This window comes from Periplaneta americana, chromosome 3 (assembly GCF_040183065.1).
Source record: "Periplaneta americana isolate PAMFEO1 chromosome 3, P.americana_PAMFEO1_priV1, whole genome shotgun sequence".
NCBI lineage: Eukaryota > Metazoa > Arthropoda > Insecta > Blattodea > Blattidae > Periplaneta > Periplaneta americana.
In genome coordinates, this window is record NC_091119.1 from 115,791,846 (window position 1) to 115,812,293 (window position 20,448).

General features: G+C 34.9%; 1 protein-coding gene across 1 annotated transcript in view; it reads right to left on the reverse strand.

Annotated features, from left to right (window-relative positions):
- Nucleotides 1-20,448, reverse strand: part of LOC138695710 (fatty acid synthase-like) — a 183,340-nt gene that overhangs the window by 64,897 nt on the left and 97,995 nt on the right. The window contains exons 21-24 of the mRNA XM_069819825.1: nucleotides 19,249-19,488; nucleotides 10,798-10,918; nucleotides 785-961; nucleotides 9-188 (exon numbers count right to left, since the gene is read on the reverse strand). Coding sequence (XP_069675926.1) covers nucleotides 9-188; nucleotides 785-961; nucleotides 10,798-10,918; nucleotides 19,249-19,488 — 718 coding nt within the window. The remainder of the gene's footprint in view (nucleotides 1-8; nucleotides 189-784; nucleotides 962-10,797; nucleotides 10,919-19,248; nucleotides 19,489-20,448) is intronic.

The window sequence follows — 20,448 nt, forward strand, 5'->3', positions numbered from 1 at the left end:
ATCCATACCTGTGGGAAGTTCTTCTTGATAAACTCCCGTTTCTCTTCTGTTCCTACAGTGGTAAAAACTGTGCAGCCGAGATGGAGACAAATGTTCAAGGCTGCCTGACCCACGCCACCACTGCCTGCGTGGATCAGCACAGACTCACCCTTTCTTATGCGTCCTTTCATCACAAGAGCATAGTAAGCCTGTACGAGAAGAACTACAATAAGCAACTGTGTCGTGCTGCTACAGCCCATATGTAACAGCCTTTTACTGGAGGTATAATATTGCTTATGTTTATAAATACAAATAATACAAAGCATAATATAAATATCAGACTTCTCATGCAATTACACAGGAACAAGTGAAATAAGAAATTTCTTCGCACTGTATTTTCTACACATGAACTTGTGGAGGTTTATTTTTAAAGTTCAGTGGTCAGTATTTTTTTCATATGGCAGGAAGGATCAGTGCTCGAATTGGAACTAAAATACTGTTATTAAATTTCATATAAGATGAATTGCTATAACGAGTAAAAATAAGTGATAAATGTCATATTTAGTCTAATTACTTTTACTGAACATTCACACATTCATTTTACTTTTACTGTCTGTATGTTTCATGATATTACAGATTGATCTGTCGTAAGTCAATCGATGCCACAATCTGTGTCTCCCATCCTTCATCCCCTTGCTAATTTTATTTATTATAGTTCTGTAACGGCAAATGTTAGTTGAATTCTCACTAAAAAAATTAACTGACAACCCAATAACCACTTACTGCTAGGTATGGCTTCACTCACCGTTCCGTACACCACAGGAACAGTGGCTGCATCTTCAAGAGTCCAGTGTTCAGGAATGTCCCACAGAAAGTCCTTATCTGCAACCACCATGGAGGCCAAGGCACCAGAATTTGTAATACCCATTACACGTTGTCCTCTTCGATCTCGTCCGGAGAACTCTAAACCTAGAAAACAGTCCTGCCAAAATAATGCCACTATAAGTCAGGGTCGTATTTGCCATGGGTCGAATAAAAGTCTTGAGAGGGCATTAAATTTATATACATTACTTTCTACGCTTATACACAGAAGTGTGAAGAAATTGCACATAAATGGTTCTTTTTTTTTTCACAAGTAAGAATGATTCTGTATAACGGTTTTACTAGCACTATTCGAAAAAAGTACGACGCCTTTGTTTTAAAAAATGTCTATTCTTATTCGTATTTTTAGTTTCCGTTGCATACAGTGCTGTAAAATTTACAGCAGTAAATTTCTATAAATCCTCTGTAATAAAGAATTTCCAAATTGTGTATTCTGTAAGTTACATCAGACAGAAGTAAATTAAACCAAGATTCTTATGAAAATTTTCAGAAAACCAGAAATTAACATTCATGAAATTAACTGTCTTCTTCTCCACGTATGATTTGTTATCTTATTTTTATATTTAAATCATAAAGTCACAAATCGCGGGTGCTCGCGTAAAGGGGGTTAAGTTAAATTGCAAGGTATGTAAACTTCTCTCCTTTGGTACTGAACAAAACCCCTTTGTCACAAACTATGGAGCACTGTAACTGCATCGTAGATGCAAGAATGACCTAACCCCTTTAACACAAGAGAAAAGGGTTATTGTGGATAGTTACAATCTGTACTTACTCTTGTTTAGCCAAATCAACTTAACCCCCTTTACACGAGCACCCGCGAGAAAACATTTTCGGCAATAGGAAATTCGCTAACATGAATGGTTGTCATTTTTAAAGATTATGAAAGCCATCTAACCTAATTTTAACAAAAACTGTATTAAATACAGAAATATTGTATTTTTACACTTGAAATAGATTAGGTCCTATTTTATTATAATTCTTGAAGACTCTACTGTAATAAGCATTTGAAAATCATGGTACTTTTCAGAGCTTTATTCTTCCATAATTCATGCTGCGCCCTTACTTTATTCTTCTACATCAACCACGTCATTTTAAAACTCAAAATCTTCTCTTAAGGCATCTTGAAACTCAACCATTTTCTTCCCATAACTGGATTTTTCCATACACTATGAGACTGTGAACTTATAATATTAAGAGTAAATTTATATTATACATAGAGGATATTTTTTATTAATATGTACACGATTCTATCCATTGTTGCTCCAAAAGTTAAAATTTTCACAGTAGGCTACTGCACCGAAACTTAACCAAAACAAAATAAAAATGTTTTTTTATTATAAATATAAAGAGACATTTTTATTTCATGTCAGCTTAATCATATCACAATATTAAGTTTATTTTTAAACTCGTGTAAATAATAAGTTTTTCTTTGTTTTTTTTTTGTTTTTGTTTTTTTTTACCTCCCCCCAAAATTTACCAAACGTGGAAGAATAAACTTTCAGAAATTATGTCCTCGTGTACAAACAAATTTCTGTAAAAAAAATGGAAAAATGAAATTTTGGAAATTATGGATTCATTTACGTAATTTTAATTTTGTAAAAATCACTCACAATCATACCGTCAAGTAACTACAGTATTTTCCAACCGTAACAGGTGACAAATGTATAACATGTAGAAACAAAGATTGATACAGTCTGTTTTTCATATTACAATTACGTAACCAACGATAGCAACGATAGTTATACAGATGGTACATGTACTAAGGATCTTCGTTTACCATAACAATGTAAACAAAGGTGTGTTAGCTAGTCACACGTCGGTACGTTTGTGCATCGTGTTCACACACAAGCCGAAAGCAGCGTGCACCGTGCAGCACACTATTTTTTCTGGAACAACAGGAGTTGAGACAAACTGATCAAGAAGAGAAAAAGAAAATGGCTGGTTCACTGGCAAGAAGACACTGTCTACTGAAGAAAGCACTAGAAGGAATGGAGCATGAAAGAAAAGTTCGGGGGAGAAGAAGATATCAGATGGTAGACAACATTTTTGGTCGTATACGGAGACTAAGAGAAAGGTGGGAAATAGGAAAATTGGAGAATGCTGGACTTGCAGTAAAAGACCGCCCTTGGGCAAAAAGATTATGAATGAATGAATGAATGAATGAATGAATGAATGAAGAGTTGACAGTTTATGCACATACAAGACGTTGGATCAAAGAATAAGAAGCAACGTGAAGTTATTATGATTTTATTATTAATAATCAGAGACCGGAACTTTGGCAGAATGCCTTTTAAATGTGTTAAATCTATCTTAATTTTGAAAGTAAATCTGTACGAATTATACCTTTGTGATTGAAACGTCACAATTTTGTGTTACCCCTTTCTGCCTTTTTTAATATAAATGCCTAATTTACGAAATAAATGCTTTTTTTGGCCTTTATTTGATTACTTACCTATTATTTATTAATTTATTGTTAAAAATTTCCTACAGGTATATTTTAACTTATTTCTATAACCGCTACAATGAAAGTGACTTCACCGAATGTACTGTATATTATTGTCTTTCAGTCAGTTCATATTCTCTTTGCAACAATGAGTGCTGCCGTGCAAAAAATGTATAACAGTAAGCGTTTTAATTATCGCTTGTGTTTATTTGACAAAGCAACAATGAGTGCGGGTCTAACGTTATTTTTAATGGTTATTTTTCTTTCAGTTTTCATTGCAACGTTGTCGTAGCTAGCAGCAAGATGCCGAAATTCAGCGTTCCTTTACGCAGTAAATTGCAGAGTTACGTTAATACTTTTAGATCCGACGTATTTTGTACTGACGGTAAAGTACTTACATGCAAAATATGTGAGAAGTCGGTGAACTGCAAAAAGAAATATTTCATATCGCAACGTATCAGTACAACCAAACACAAAAATGTACTTTCCAAGGCTTCTGGGAAGAAGATTTCTTTGCTTCCAACAGTAATTGCAACATCGAGTCGAAAATCTCAATTTGCATTCGACTTATACTGTATAAAGCTTTTCCCTTTGTGGAAAGTGCAAGGTTTTGTTATTGCCTTTTATTGCGTATTTTAGCTATTTATCATGCCTTTCTGCCCGCCTATTTTAGCTATTTATGATGCCTTTTTGCCTGCCTATTTTAATGATTCATAATGCCTAAACTTCCGGCCTCTGTTAACAATACTAAACAATATTTTAGAGGTAACATACAGAAAAATGTAATCTTAAATTAGCGTACGTAAAAATACTATAATTCTGTTTTTGATACAGTATGAGCGGTTTGTGCTTCGTGTATTACTAATTTGACAATCACTGTAATAGTTAATTACGTTACAAGACCGTTATGTTATATGTAGAACTTACATGAATGCATGAAATTTAACTAAACGAGCGACAGGGAGTTTAGTTATCCATGTGAGCATGTTGAGTTCTTATAAGGGTCGTCTATTGTACAACGTTCTATGGTATTGAATCGTATATCTTAAGGGAAAATTAATTAATAACTGTATTTTGTATGTTGTTGGAACAGAAATTACTCAGAATTTGTAGATAAAATTGTAATTAATTATATTTTTATTTGCTGTTAATTTCCGGATCCTCGTGGTCATCCTTAATTAAGACCGGCCGATTTATTTCTCTCTCTCAATTGAGAAACGTCTTAATCTGATTAAGACGTGGCGTATACTGGTTAAAGGGTTTGGGCTACCGCTGACCCTATTATTACATAAAATATATCTAACAATTACTTTAATTTTAATTACTATGGTAAAACTAATAATACAAAATTATTACATTATGTTATATTATAAACTTTTTCTTTTGTAATTTCCTTGGTAGCCCGCAAAATACGCCCCTGCTTAATCAGTTACTATAATAGGGAAAACGTTATAATCGGTTACTATGGTAGGAAAATAAAACAAAAAATGTTTACTACAAATGGTTTTGAGATTCATTTGTAGAAATGGATTACATTGAAATTCCTAACGAAATATTGATAGAAGCAGAACAAGCAAGTCAAAGAGCTATAAAGGAAACTCGCGAGATCGATATTATAAGGGAGCCGCTATACTGGAGAATTACCACGGTATCTTTGAACCGTGCCGTTACGTTTAGCACCAAATTTAAGTAAATACACAATCTCGCCAACATAAGAACACGACTTTGGTATGTGGCTACACGGCTACACGGTTGTGTAGCTCGTTAAGTGTAAAATAAAAGATGCTAGCCCGTTAAGTCGTACTTACATAGATGCACCTCAGTTAAGCAATCTTTAAGATTCAAAATAACATAAAGAATATGAACAGCGCACATAATTAGGTACACAAAACAATAATAAGGGACATTGCCCACGAGAAGAATAGTGTTACAGTCAGAAATGCTGTCATATTCCTTGATCATTTTCAATACACGAGTAATACGTTACAGTTATTGAGTACAGTAATCTGAGCCATTGCGCTTCCAATTATAACTTATTAATAGTATCGCCTATTGTAGTAGCTGCAGAAGCTTATCGATACTCGTAATTAATTAAGCCTTCAAAACTTACATCATTTCTCGAATTATTTATTTAAATAAGTTTTCGATTTGAGACACATTTCTACAATGTAGGAACTATTACAGTGGACTCAAACTTTTTTGGGATAGAACGCAATTTCATATAATCCTTGTGTAGCGAAAATGAAGATATAATTTTGGAACAGATGTAAGCTAATGAAACGTACTTTGTTATGTGTGTTGCTCAGAGCCTTCTTCAGTTACAAACCGGAGTCATACGTCGGCAATACTGTAATTAACTCTCAAACGGAGGCCTACGATCCATAACATGTGTTGGTGCTATAATGCCGAGTTTCAATGTAAATTAATGTTAAAATATGTTGTTGTTTTCTAATGCCAGGCGTTTGACAATAAAGTCATTTGACCTCTTGCACTCCAATATTATTCAAAGATATTAACATGGCCAGCCACTGAAGCACAGATTTTGAGGTGTTCCGAATCCATTTCTTGGTTTGAGTTGCACAATGGACAATTAGGGGACTGATATATTCCAATTCTATGCAGGTATTTGGCCAAACAATCATGGCCTGTTGCCAATCTAAATGCAGCTACAGACGATTTTCGTGGTAAATCGGGAATTAACTGTGGATTATGATGCAGAGAGTTCCATTTTTCCCCTTGTGATTGTGTTATCAAATTTTGTTTGTTCAAGTCTAAGTATGTACATTTAATAAATCTTTTCACAGAGTAATACGTAGATTTAGTAACAGGTCTGTAGGCCTAAGTAGCAGTGCTACCCTTCTTTGCTAAAGCATCCGCATTCTCGTTTCCCAGGATTCCACAGTGGGATGGTATCCATTGGAATACAATTCTTTTATTGAGTGATATTAATTGAGAGAGCATTTTAGTTATTTCTGCTGTTTGAGATGAAGGTGTGTGTTTAGACACTATTGATAAAATAGCTGCTTTGGAGTCTGACAATATAACAGCATTCTGAAATTTATTGATGTGGCATAGAAGATTCCTGAGACTTTCACTTATTGCAATGACTTCTCCATCAAAACTTGTTCCATACCCAAGAGATCTATAAAGTGAGAAGAGACAGCACATAACACCTGCAGCGGCACCTTGTTCTCTGGAGATCAAGGATCCGTCAGTGTATAAATGAAGCCAGTTTTGTGGAGGGTACCTAATATTGTCCCTAAAGACAATTGTCTTAGTATTTCAGTGTTTACTTCTGATTTCAGTATTTCTTCTGTTAAATTTAGATTATATTTTATATTTAATAGAGTTAAAGGGTTTGGTTTAATTTGTAAGTTTTCTTTTAAATTCGGGAAACTGATTTTCTGTTACGGATATGAAACTTTTTTGAGTTTTCAATCTAAGTGTGTGTCGATGGAATTATGTTCGCGGTCGTACCAAACGTTATTGTTGATGTATTATAAAGTAAGTGCGTGTTGGCAATAAAAACAAGACAATAAATGAAATTATGGCTGCAGTGTTTAGCAATTTTTACGGTTATTATTAATGACAAAGTGATTGACAATTCTTCTAAATATCAGTGGCGTATACTGGTTTAAGGGTCTGGGCTACCACTGACCCTATTATTACACAAAATATATTTTAAAATCCCTATAATAAAATTCCTTATATATTTATATGTGAATTCCAGACGTCTTGATTGGGACGAAAATACTTTGATGACTTCGTCATTGAAATTACAGTTGGGCCGCTTAGGAAGTTTCTGTAGAAATGACTTTTCAATGGACATCAGTGCCAAGCCGGATAAACGTTCTTGTGTATGAGTTGATCTACAGTAGTATTTTATTCGCTTCAACGCAGAAAATGTTCTTTCTACCGATGCTGACGTAGCTGGTATTGTCACAATTAATGTTGCCAATTTAAGGACTTCAGGAATAACTTGGTTCAGCTGGTTTTCATATATGGCAGATAATATTTCATGGATAGGTTTGTTCGAAAAATCAAAGACTTCTGCTGAATATATTACACTTAATTCATTTTTCAAACGTACTTGATCAAAGTGACTGTTATAGGACTGAAATAATTTGTTTAGTGCCTCATTCGGGAAGTTTTCTCTATAAGCAGAAAATTTTTGAGAATCTAGAAGCTTTCCATAATCAGAAAATCTGTCAGTAATTTCCATGTGCATACGATCTAGTATGCTGTAGTACAGCTGCCTGTATTTCAATTCATCATCTCCTTTTTTTTCGCTTTAATGGTGGTTCCATTGTATTGTCTGAAGAATTTTCATTTTCCATATTACTCCATATGGACGGAAACCCACTACGTCTGAACTCGGATATAGTATTTTTTAACTTTGATACCTCTTGCAAGCAGTATGCTATGTCTGAAGAATATTGTAGAGCACATCTGTAGACTTCAAAAAGAAATATATTCTGAAACTGTGTGAAAAAATACAAATATCCTTGAGCCTGCACAATTACATCATCATCCCAGTTTTCTTCAGAGTCATTACAAATGATATTTTCAAAGAAAGCAGTCAGTTGTTCTCTGTATTCCTTTACTGTATTTACAAGCCGAGATGTAAAATTCCATCTAGTTGGTGCTATTTTTGGGAGTTCCTTTTTCATAAATTCCTTGAGTTTTCTGATCTCTTAGGAGATGATGAGAAAAATGCAGCTAAACCCGACAGTGTTTTGAAAAAATGCGGCATTCTGGAATGGATAAAGTAGTTTGTTGCAAAACTAAATTGAGAAAATGGCTTTAACAATGGACAGATAGTGCTTGAGGATACTTTCTTTGAACTTTTGTTTTTAAGCCATTAATATTTCCCGCCATAACTGAAGCACCATCGTATGTCTGTGCAATTAACTTATTGCCGACATTATATTCTGCAATAACACCTTCCACATGCTGAAACAAAGCAGCAGCAGTTTTGTCCCAACTGACATTTGTGAATCCTATAAACCGTTCTTGAACATTGGCAGTACTGTCGACGTATCTTAAAACAGTGGACAATTGACTCTGATCACTTGTCATCAACAACAATGGCCACAAAAGGTGCTTCTTCTATTTCAGATTTTATGTTCTTTATCATAACCTCACTTATAGCAAATATTAAGTAATTCTGAATTGCGGGAGAAGTACCACGAAATACTGTTGAACTCTCAAGATGATTGGCCAGTAAATGGTCAAATTCACTTAAGGAACTTAAATATTCAATATTATTTCCTCTATTGTCTGATTCCACACTCTCATTATGATCCCGAAAAGCCAATTCTTGTTTTCCTAGAAAGCAGACTGCGTTAATAAGACGCAGTAAAATCTCCCGATTTTTTTTCACAAGAGCATTGTGTTGGTTGATGTGTAGAGCTTTTTGCTTATCTAGCTGTAAATCAATTCTTGTCTTCCCAAAGTTTGCAAAGTTCATGCTACTACAAATATGAGCTTTTGATTTGTCGTGTTTTGGGACTGCCGTTCGAAGGGAGTTCATATTAGAAAACCCCTCTTTTGACCACACATTAGTTTCGCGGCTAAATAACAAACATGGCCAGCAAAATAGTTTAGACAGTTTAAACTACCACACGGCCAATTCCACTTACCATATGATGTTGAAGTGAAATGGCGTGTGTACTCTCGCTGTTTTTCTTTTACGTTCATGAACAAATTTAACTCAGGAGTTGGTCTTTCCATTTTCACAATTTCAACTTACTCGTTGTATGTACGACGGTTAAAAGGCACTTTTAATAAACCTTCTATTACACAGTCATTTTCAACACAAACCTCTCCAGAAACTTGTTCTGCCATATTTTTCACAATATCACTTAATTGGGAAATTAAAAACTTAATAATTCACAATTAATGTAACTCTTAGACACTCGAACAAATCACAAATTTAAAATACTGAACTGCAAGAACACAATCACATTCATGAGCTAGTGTATTGTTGCTTCGCGCCTTCGAAGAAACCGATCACGAGAGCGGCAACTCAACCGGCCTACACTGCACGATAGAAACAGAAGGGAGAGCGGGACGGGCAGTTGTGCGACAGGACAGCGTGAGCGGAACGATCACAGGCTACCCCTCGTAGCAGCGGTTTCTCCAGCGATGCCGCCTTGACAACTTGTTTCTTTTCGCGAGCAGAGAGCGCATATAAATCTAACAATTACTTTAATTTTAATTACTGTGGTAAAACTAATAATACAAAATTATTACATTATGTTATATTATAAACTTTTTCTTTTGTAATTTCCTTGGGCTACCGCCGGTAGCCCCGGTTATCCGCAAAATACGCCCCTGCTAAATATTAAATATTGTATAAACTACATTTTTATAGTCTTACTTGTGGTTTTTGGTGTATCAGAATTATGGCCAAATTGTTGGGTCTCGCCTGCTATATCAATAAAGTTACGCCGTTGATTTTCAAGTTCATTGTAAACAGCTGTTTTGTGATCCCATAAATGTTGCAGTTTTGTTGAAGATTCGGAATGCATGCTATACGTCAGAACTACCTATAATTTGTAGACGCATACACTCACTTTGTTGGTTTTCGAAGTCTGTTTATTAATATTATTTATTTGGTAATAAATTAGTTATAAACATGTTTCTTTTCACTTCGTATTTACAAGATTTGTAGTTCACCGAGTTTACGCTAATTGGCACATACTTAATAGATAATGATGTGTTTTATTACGTATTATGTTCAAGGTATGTTTCTTCTGTTGTTCATAGATCTTTATACTTGGCCTTGGTCTATTTAAAATTATATTTTAGAAAATTTGTAACAAATAATTTAGGATAACAGTATTGTTTTATGGTGACTGGGGAGGTTCAAATTAAAACTGGCTTCCTGGGCATCTGAAATATTTATAGAAAAACGAGACAGATAATCACGTGAAATTAAAATGTATATGATATCATAAACCTTTCACGTTAGAGGTGAAACAACATAAAGCGGCAAAACATTGTCAATTTACTACCCACATAATGGTTAATTGATTGGAATAGGGTACTGCGAAAGTACGTTGTTATTTTTTTTTTGGTACAAGTAACTTTTCTTTAAGTATTTATTTATTTTCCCTTGTACCATCAATAAAAAAACACGTATGATTTAATTTTTTTAAGTTATAAGTGGCTGTATGCTAGTGCCTACGCGGTATTCTGAAACTCGAATAAAATACCGTTTCGGATTCCGTAATAATTACGTACATCAATACAATGAATCTTCATCATATGCACTTAATTTTGTATCAATTAATGTCGAAAATATACATGTGACAACGAAGTCAGAGCACTAAAACGTCAAACGTCATGACTTTATTTCGACTCCGCCCGCCTCCACTCAGCGTTGCCAAACCTACCCGTGCTCCGGCTTGTAACTGAAGATGGCTCTGGTTTTGCTTTTTTTATTATTACTTAATTAGATAATTCTTAAAGCAAATATACTTTCTCACCTCTTTTAGTCGACTTGTGCCCAGTTCTGCTATCAGTTTGCCTGTCGCAAACATCACATCACGAAAATTAAGGGATGAGTAATAAATGTGTACCAATTCTTCATTCGGCTCCACAGAAACACTGAAACATCACATGGCCATATCACAGCTCTTCCTGAACAATTTATTATTACCTTAGGCTTAACACATAACATGTGATTATTATGAAACCCGCTTTCTTACAATTTTGCAAACAATGGCGATTGGAATAACTATTTTTTTTTAATTTCTATATCCGGCCAGAGGCCATTTTCCGAAAGATTTCCGTTTTTTTCAGGTTTCAGTTTTTCTGATTTCTGTTTACTAAACTAACACAAACACAACACCTATGCCCGAGGCGGGACTCTAACCTACAACCCTTCGGACCAAGCCGTAGAGTCATTGCGTGGCTCTACGGCTCGCGCCACCCGGGTCGGCATTCGGATAATGTGAAATGCAATGTGAAGCGTTAAATGTAAACTGGATGAGCTTAGGTGACAAAATCTATGTGTCATATCACATCAGACAAAAGAATTCTTTGAGTCATGTTTTCAGCAGGCATAAAATGATAGCGTAGTAAATACCTTATTGACGAACAAATGACTACCAGGAATGTACGTAAATACGAAACAGAAAAGTTCTAACCCTTCTTTATGCTGTTGAAGAAATGTTTACTGTGACGCCACAACATTAATAGACTTAAAAAACATGACATAGGCCTACCAGTACTTTAACATTTTTATGCTCGACCGTGCCGAAATGTAGTAATTATACACCTGGTAGCAGTCCTTTAATGCATGTCATTAAAGTACAGGTGTTCAGCCAATGACAACTCAGCTTACAGGTGTTCAGCCAATGACAAGTCAGCTTTGTACCGTTATAAAACCGCAAGTATCGATTATTCTCGGATATGCACTCGAAAGAAAATTAGCGAAAAGCCACGGAGGCTGGAAATCCAATACTGTCGCAGAAGGTTATGTTCTGTTACTATAATAATTAGAGGTAATTGTAAATAATATTCAAATAAATTCAATTTGTCATCTCGTTTTTCAATGTCGAATTCAATAATCAAGGTTATATCAAGTTTAACGGGATTACATCAAGGTCAATGACATTATTGTTCCTCGGAAAAATTCAATACTTTCGCGTCTGCGCACATCTCACAATTCACGACCTAGAACAAGGTCACTTCCGATCTTGTCAGATACAAATAAAATGTATACATCTGAATAATTTCGCTTGCGCTCGTTTCATAAACATCCATACTCGCTTCTTAATTACTATCATTACAGGCACGTTGCATAATGTAGCTACTAATTTTTACTTAGATTTAAATAAAGAAAAAAAAAAGTTTCTTAAGTTTTCGAACATACGGTATGTATCTGAGAAATGAGTGCAAATATTTTGACGAGTAGTGATAAAATTAATACGAATTGAAAATCCCTCCCCGCAACTATTTTCCTGCGTTAACGGTTTTTCCAGTAATTAACAATACACCAAACTACCGATAGCGTATTTTTTAAATAACTGCGACATTTAAACACTTGGAAGATTAGGCTGCTCCTTTCAGTACACTTTATCTTATTTTTAATTGGTTATTTTACGAGGCTTTATCAACTGTTATGGTTATCTAGCGCAACCATTTTCAAGCGATGTGTCGCGAATGATCCTCCAGCGTGCCGCGAAAAAATGAATATAGTAAAAGTTGTCGTAGTAAATTGGAAGAATAAAACTGCAAATAATAGTAAAAAAATGAGTCCACAAAGGTCAACATTCAGCGAATGCGGTACAAGTCAACATTCGGTAAATACATTCCTTTCTAAAACCCACAAAATTCCCTCTTGGTTCGAAACCATTGGTTTAGATTATATAAGTGTGCCACATGTTGAAAAAAGGTTGAAAAACGCTGATCTATCGTCTGAGATGAAGGTGACAATGCCAGCGGAACGAGTCCAGGGTCCAGCGCAGCGCCCTCTCGTTTCACGGTTATGGTTAATGCAAAGCGGTGGACACTCTTTATCTTCAGAATATCTTCAATGAATCAGATGTTTCGGTTAGTTTACCTGAAAGCTTCTCTAACCTGTTCTCATGAAAAGATTTCCTTTATTTATTTGTACTTTGTTAGTTTATATTTTTTTGTTAAACTGTGACTGTCATCATCATCATCATCATCATCATCATCATCAGCGCTACAAGCCATCAAGAGTCCTGGCTGTCCAGTTCAGTTACGCACTTCAGTAGGTATTTTTAGCATCCTTTTCTATGACGTCCTCCCATCTAGCTCTCGGTCTTCCCTAGTCCTCTGTCCTCCTGGATTATATAAAAAGACTCTTTTAGCTGGTCGTGAGTCTTCATTCTTGCCAAATGTCCAGCCCATCTTAAACGATCAGTTTTTATTATCGTAATGATGTTTGGCTCCTTATATAGTTCATACAGTTCAGCATTGTATGTATTATCCATTCATTGTTTGCTTGCACTGGTCCAAAAATTGCTCTTAGTATTTTCCTCTCAAAGATATTTAATCTATCTATATCTTGTGGCTAAGTAGTTTAATAATTATCTACTATTGTTTCTAGTGCCAAACATTATTTCTATAGAATGATGATATCTCTATCTTTGAATGCTATTTAATGCAACAAAGCTTTGACATAAATGTTGGTTTAAAAAGAAATACATGGTTAACTACCGGTATATCAATAGTTCATTACTGAAATTCGAACATGGAGACATTTATTCTTTCTTCGTTTATTTAACGACGCTATGTCAACTTAGAGGTTATTTAGCATAGATGAAATTGGTGATGAGATTATTTTACGAGATGAGGCCGAAGATTCGTCATAGGATTAAATTCACAATTGAGGAAAACTTCGGAAAAAACCAAACCAGGTAATCAGCTCAAGCAGGAATCAGTAAACAAATGCTCCTATCGCCTGACTTACGATTGTAACTATAAACACATTTATACAATTCTTATATCCATGCTCATGTTTCATTTATTTGCTTCCTCCACTATCACCCTCTTGAAGAGTAAGTATGCACTCACACAAATACAATACTTTTTATAACTGCTTGGTTATTGTCGTATCCCACTGAGAGTTAATTGAAAGTCGATACGTCCATACGGTTTCGAAAAATAAATAAAATGCTATTTAAGATAAAGACGTCGGGATTTTTACAAAGCATAAAGCAGTACGAGATATACCAAAATACATAAAGATCCGTTGTTTCTTACATCATACTCCATTACTAATAAAACGCAATTTCTCCAACATTCTATATGATATTGTGACAGCGACGTGAGATTCGAACTCACGACCAGCGTCCCGCAAGAGAGAAGATCGCTCGGAGCACTTTGGGATGGCGCGCGGCGGAGAGGGGAAAGGGCCAACGCGGCGAGAGAGTGGAGAGAGAGTGCGCGCGCATCTGGTGCTGGTAGAGAGGAGAGGGCTCTGGATTTTTCTGGAGTGCCATCTCTAGAGACGCGTGGAACTTTCGAGGCTACGTCGCTGTGGTTATAAATTACGGTCGCGAAGGAACGACAGCAGTTTTCAGTTATTCAGTCAGTGAGTAAGCCATAGCAAGCAAGCCAGACTTGTGTGCCGGAGTTCGACTCGTGTGTGCGTCCGCATCTGCGTCAGCATCCGAAGGCCTGAGTTCGAGTGCAGTGGACCGCAGTTGGAGGGACCTGAGTTCGAGTGCAGTGGACCGCAGTTGGAGGGACCCGAGTTCGAGTACAGTGAACTGTCTCTGAAGGTCTGTGGTTCGAGATACTGTGAACTCGAGTGACTGAGATAGAAGAACTGTGAACTGAGAACTGGTAGTTCTGATTTGTAAATAGTGCTTTGTAAATATTAGTTAAGATTAACAGTTCATTGTTGTGCGTAATAGTCCAAGTAAATTGTCATTGTCGTCGGTGGAGTGCTATAACGAATACTGTGTTGAGTGAAGATCCAATTGTTGACGAGAGCGTTTAAGGTGAATTGTAGAAAGGAATTATTGTTGTGGCGAATAAATTACATTGTTGTTACTAATAAAATTCACAATATTATACATATTTCATACTAGAAGAATCCGCTTTGAACGAAAGTAAAATCCAAGCATGTTCCCCATTATTAGAGGTTTATAGATTAGATGTCATAAGTGTTCATAGTAGGTCGAAATTGTGTCTCAAATTTGGAACAATACCAATTTCATTGTCGCACATTAAGCACTATGATAGATTGTCAAAAAGTACAACACAATGTACCATGGCGAAAGTAAATTCTTCAACATCCACTCTTATTGTCCGGATCCCGCCCCGAGAAAATGCGACCTTATGGGACCATGGAGGAAAAACTGGAAGGAATATGATTCCAGAATGAAGATTTAAAAGTGTTCGTACAACGTACTGTACATTAGTGGCAAAAGAAACTGGACCGACCCTTGTAACTGATACAGAAGAATCCTGTGCTGTATATTGTGTCAAACTGTGGTAATTTCAATATGGATAGTGAAGCCAGAGATATGTACTGATATTTAATGTAAAAATACGCAGTTATTTTTGCCGAATAGAGGTAGAAATGTAATATTGATGCCAGATGAAAGTAAAACTCTCAAAGTTTTTTCATATGTAAGTTTAAGGCACTGAAGGAAACAAAAGACGGTAAGAATCGAACAAATGCAATAAATTTCATTGTTACAATTAATTATACAAGATGGATGTGTTTTGTGACTAGCAAAATTTGAATCTGTGACTCTGAAATCAGCTACAAGGGTCGGTCCGTTTTTTTTTTTTTTTTTTTTTTTTTTTTTGCCACCAGTCTACTCTACATGGTTGACATGATTAACATTTCTTTCGAGATGATATCAACTGGTTTGTAACAAAAACGGGGACAAATACCTGAACAGAAACGACGACTACATAGATAAATGACTTTTAGTGAGTAGTTTTTGTTCACAGAAGAAAATGCCACTATCGACTTAATAACAGCTGGATAATAGCAATCGGAACTTGGTACTTCCTGAATGTTCTAAATAAATCTCTAAGATATAAAATTTTTTGTTTGAAAAAGCTTTTAATTCGAGGCAGTTGTTTTCGTAAACGCTGCAGTATTTTACTTGTTTATTTTCTTTTGAAACATAATTCAGATGTAGATGCTATTCAAACAGACTTGAATAAAATTTATAACTGGGCATTAATGCATAGGATGAAAATAAATGGTTCTAAAAGTAAATCTATAACATTTTGTAAAACCCGAGAGGAAACTAGTCTTAATTACGAATTCAGTGGTGTTGTAATTCCGCAAGAACAATGTTGTAAATACCTACGAGTGTATTTAAACTCCAAACTTTCTTGGGGAGAGCATGTTGATAATGTTACGGGTAAAGCATGGAGGCCACTTCACTTTATTATGAGAATCTTGAGAAAGGCTAGCCCCAAATCGAGGAAAATAGCATATCTAACGTTAGTGCGACCGTTAATGGAATACGGAACTACATGTTGAGATCCCTATAGAATATATCAGATAAATTCCTTAGAAAGAATCCAGTATAGGGCAGCTAAATTTGCTAAAGGTAAAAGAGAAGATGGAAACGATACGATAAAAGAACTTAAATGGGAAACTTTGGAAAACAGACGTAGGAAAACTAGAATAACATCATTGTATAGAGCACATCTAGGTCAGAAAGCATGGGTAGATATAATGGCTCGGTTAGAAAAGCCAACGTACTATGGTAGGAACGATCATGATTTTAAAATCAAATGTAGGAAACAGAAAACGGATGTAGGTAAATTCTCATTTTTAAATAGAACTATAAATGATTGGAATGACCTACCTGCAGCGGTCTTTGAGGGCTGTCCTCCCTTAAGGAGATTCAAGAATAACTTAAAAAGTTGTGTATAAAGTGCAAATTAAAATTAAGGTGACATTCAACATTTAATTTTTTAAGGTGACATGTATTTATCTAGCCTGACGAGTTACTTCCTTGGTTTGAATTGTAAATTATTTAAAAATAGCGTGTAAGAGGGCCTTAGACTAGAAATGTTTAGTTTAAATGTAGTTCTGTTTATAAGTATGCATAAGGATGTAATTATTTGACTTATTTGAACTGTTGTATCAGTGAAGCGAGGTGAGTCAGTGAAGTTATGATTTTACAGCGCAGTGAATAGTTCCGATCAGTGATAATTTATAGCGTCAATGAAATGTGTTCTATAGTGTCATTGAAATGTGTTACAGAGTGTCAGTGAAATGTGTGCTAAAGTGTCAGTGAAATGCGTCATAGTGCCACTACAGGGAATGAGATGAGAGTAAAGTGAAAGACTATTGAAACTTATGTAGGGCCTATACATAATTATGTAGGTTGTATTGTAAAATTGGGCATTTTATTTATGTTTTATTATTATTGTGTTAAATTATATTATGTATTCTTATTGTATTGTGTATAAAATTGTATATGTATTGTAAAATTGTATTGTGTATTGTAAATTTTATTGTGTATTGCTTATCATTTTATTGTGTATTGTTTATATTGTATGTACCACTGCCACCAGTGCTTGCCCACTTGCAGTGTAAATAAATACATACATACATACATAACAAAGGCCAATTATAGTGTTCATGACTTAAAGATTACATAACTTAAAACACATAAACAAGGAAAACGAAACATACCTTATTAAAACCAAACACAAAATATAAAAATAGGAAAGAAAATTGAAAGTTGGCCTAAGGTGTGAAAATAGTTCGAAATTAACTAATAATAATATTCTGCAAAATATGATAAACTATTCTGTATTTAGAAAATTTCATATTGAAGATATCAATATTCGGATGAGGTTGCAATTTATTGTACTAATATTACAAAGTACTTCATATTAATTGTCATTATTGAGTGTAATTAGTTACTATTGCCACTGGGCATATACCCATTTGCAGTGTGAAAATACACACACACACACACACATACATATTACAGACATTCTAAATTTATTACATTTTTTCTAAAAAGTTTTAGATTTAAGGCGTAGTAATATAACTAACTATATCCGTGGAAATATCGTTCCTAAAGACATTTCTCTCACTTCATTTACCACATGAACTTATGCAAGGAAAAAATCATGAACTTCGAACTGAGTAAATAGTCATTTTTTAGTTCACGGTGAGCTGAAAGGCTACAACGTTGACCTTCCTCGCTGATGACCTGAGTTGAAATCCCAGTGAGTCCAAGTGGAACTTGTGGTGAACAAATAAGTGTTTGGTGGTAGGTAATCGGGGGGTATTCCAGTTCCCTCTACCGGCATTCGACTATTTTTACTTTAACCATCATCTTATTTACCCTAGAAAAGCAACAAGGGAACTATCTAGAATTTCAACATTTGCCAGCATATCACTGTGCCTATAGAAATTCGCTACAGTGATAACTAGAGGACAAATTTTATGTAATATGAAAATTAGAAATATGTAGCTAAAAATGGCAAAATATGTAGATAAATATGTAACTAAAAATTTCAAAATATGTACATAAATATGTAATAAATAAAAAATAAATATAACATTCTTTCTTGTTCAATGCTTAATAGATTCTAATGATTCTATCGTACCTGGTTAACACGTTTCGGCCTGTTATTGTCCTTCTTCAAAACTGGTTGTTGCTGGTCTTGGCGCCTTTTGTTTTTTTTCCTGTGGGGGTGTGTTTGTGTAGTGTAATGTGGAGTCAAAGAGTGCGTGTGTTCTGAAATTGAGTTGTGTGTTGAGATTTTCATTTGGATGTGTTTTTGTTTGTCTGTTCTGAAGAAGGCCAATAACAGGCCGAAACATGTTAACCAGGTACGATAGAATTTAACACGAGAAAGACATATAATACACATTCCGAAGTGATATAGTGTTAAAAGTTGTGTAAACAAGATGTATAAAATCTAAGCTTTATTAGATAGATTTTCGCACACTGATAAGAAAACAGAACTGAAAAAAATACAGTTGCACGTGTGATTCAATCTCATTTAATTATTGTTTGGGGACGCAATTAATAATTAAATATTATTCCATATTACCGGCGGTCATCGATTGCATTCCGCCTGTTGTAATATTCTTATAAATGGAAAATGACCTCTCAACTTCACACGAAATAACTGCCGCGTATTTCAGATGAGTAATGATACTCGGAACAAAGTTCTTAGGGAGCTGCACATACTCATTTTTAATTCCAACTGCCATTTAGAAACTTCTCCCAGCGTATCCACATATATATATAAGCAAAAACGAGAAACAAAGGCAAACTTAAGTTTTCTCACTCTTCTCATGCAATTAGAATCTTAGCAAACATAATTGCAAATTAAGCATAGTACAAGAAAGAATATTGTATTTATACAGATGAAAATAAATAAATAAGCAAATAAAATAAATACAAAGTGGAAAAAAATGCTACTGCATGGTGGAAAGCACATTTCAGTCTTACTTGTTAGGGTCCAGACCTCCTTGAATCCACTTCATGCTGGAAAGGTCTCCTCGAGTAAGAGCATTAACATAGGCATGTGGAACGGATACAGTGACGACGGCATCCAATGGAAGATGTCTATACGATCCCCACTCCCCGTTATTGAATACATTTACTGCAAGATTTTTTTTTAGCTGCTGGCTGTAGAAAGGTAGATTCACATCAAACGCCGGTGCTGATGGATCCATGATGAAAACACATCTAGAACAGATTCAGTCAACATAATTTAAAGTTCAATCCAATTCCAAATTAAATTCTTCCTCATATACGATTCTACGGTTCTAATAAATTAATTATCAATATTAAATAATATTAATATTAATTATCAATAAATAAATTAATAAATTCATAACAAAATGGTTTGACATAAATTATCTTTCTATCAAACCATAATTATTATTCCATTCTCATTATCTGAAAAATGTAACAAACCTCCTATATCTATATTAAGTATAAATTACATAACTCTGAATGTTGCCTTACACATTGTAAATGTCCGATTATTAAGGAGATCTCTGAAGTTAAATATTTAGGCATAATTTTCGACAATCATTTAAAATGAAACCAACACATTAATTACCTTTGTAATAAATTACGTAATGTAATATATTATTTTGTTTTATTGAGGAATTACTTGTCAATACGTTCATTATGCACAATATTATTACTTAACATTATTTCAATCTATAATTATGTATGGAAATATAAGATGGTGTAGCTTATTTAAAACCTATCTTGATTGAATTTATCAGATACAGTGACAGTGGGTTCACGCTTCTTTTTTTTTTTTAAAGGATTTTTCAGTATTTCGCTCTTGCCTTTTCATTCACATTTAAATAAAGTGCAGATTTGGATACTCCTGCTGCTTTCAGCATTCTCTCCAGTACATTGTCTATGTCAGTGGGTAAAGGGTAAGTGGAGCCGTCCCGTGTGCCCCGTCGTGCACCAGGAAGAGATAGAGAGCATACCCGCTAGCAGCTACGAGTGCACCATAGTGCAGTGTGTTCTCCGCATGTAAGAGAAGCTAGCCCCAGGGTGTTCTGTGCTGATGAATGCTGGTCTATGTGAATAGAAGGCCTTCCGATTTTCTGCGTTACCATATTCACTATGAAAGAACGTACTATTGCATAAAAGATCTATACTCGAATTGAAGTTATTAAA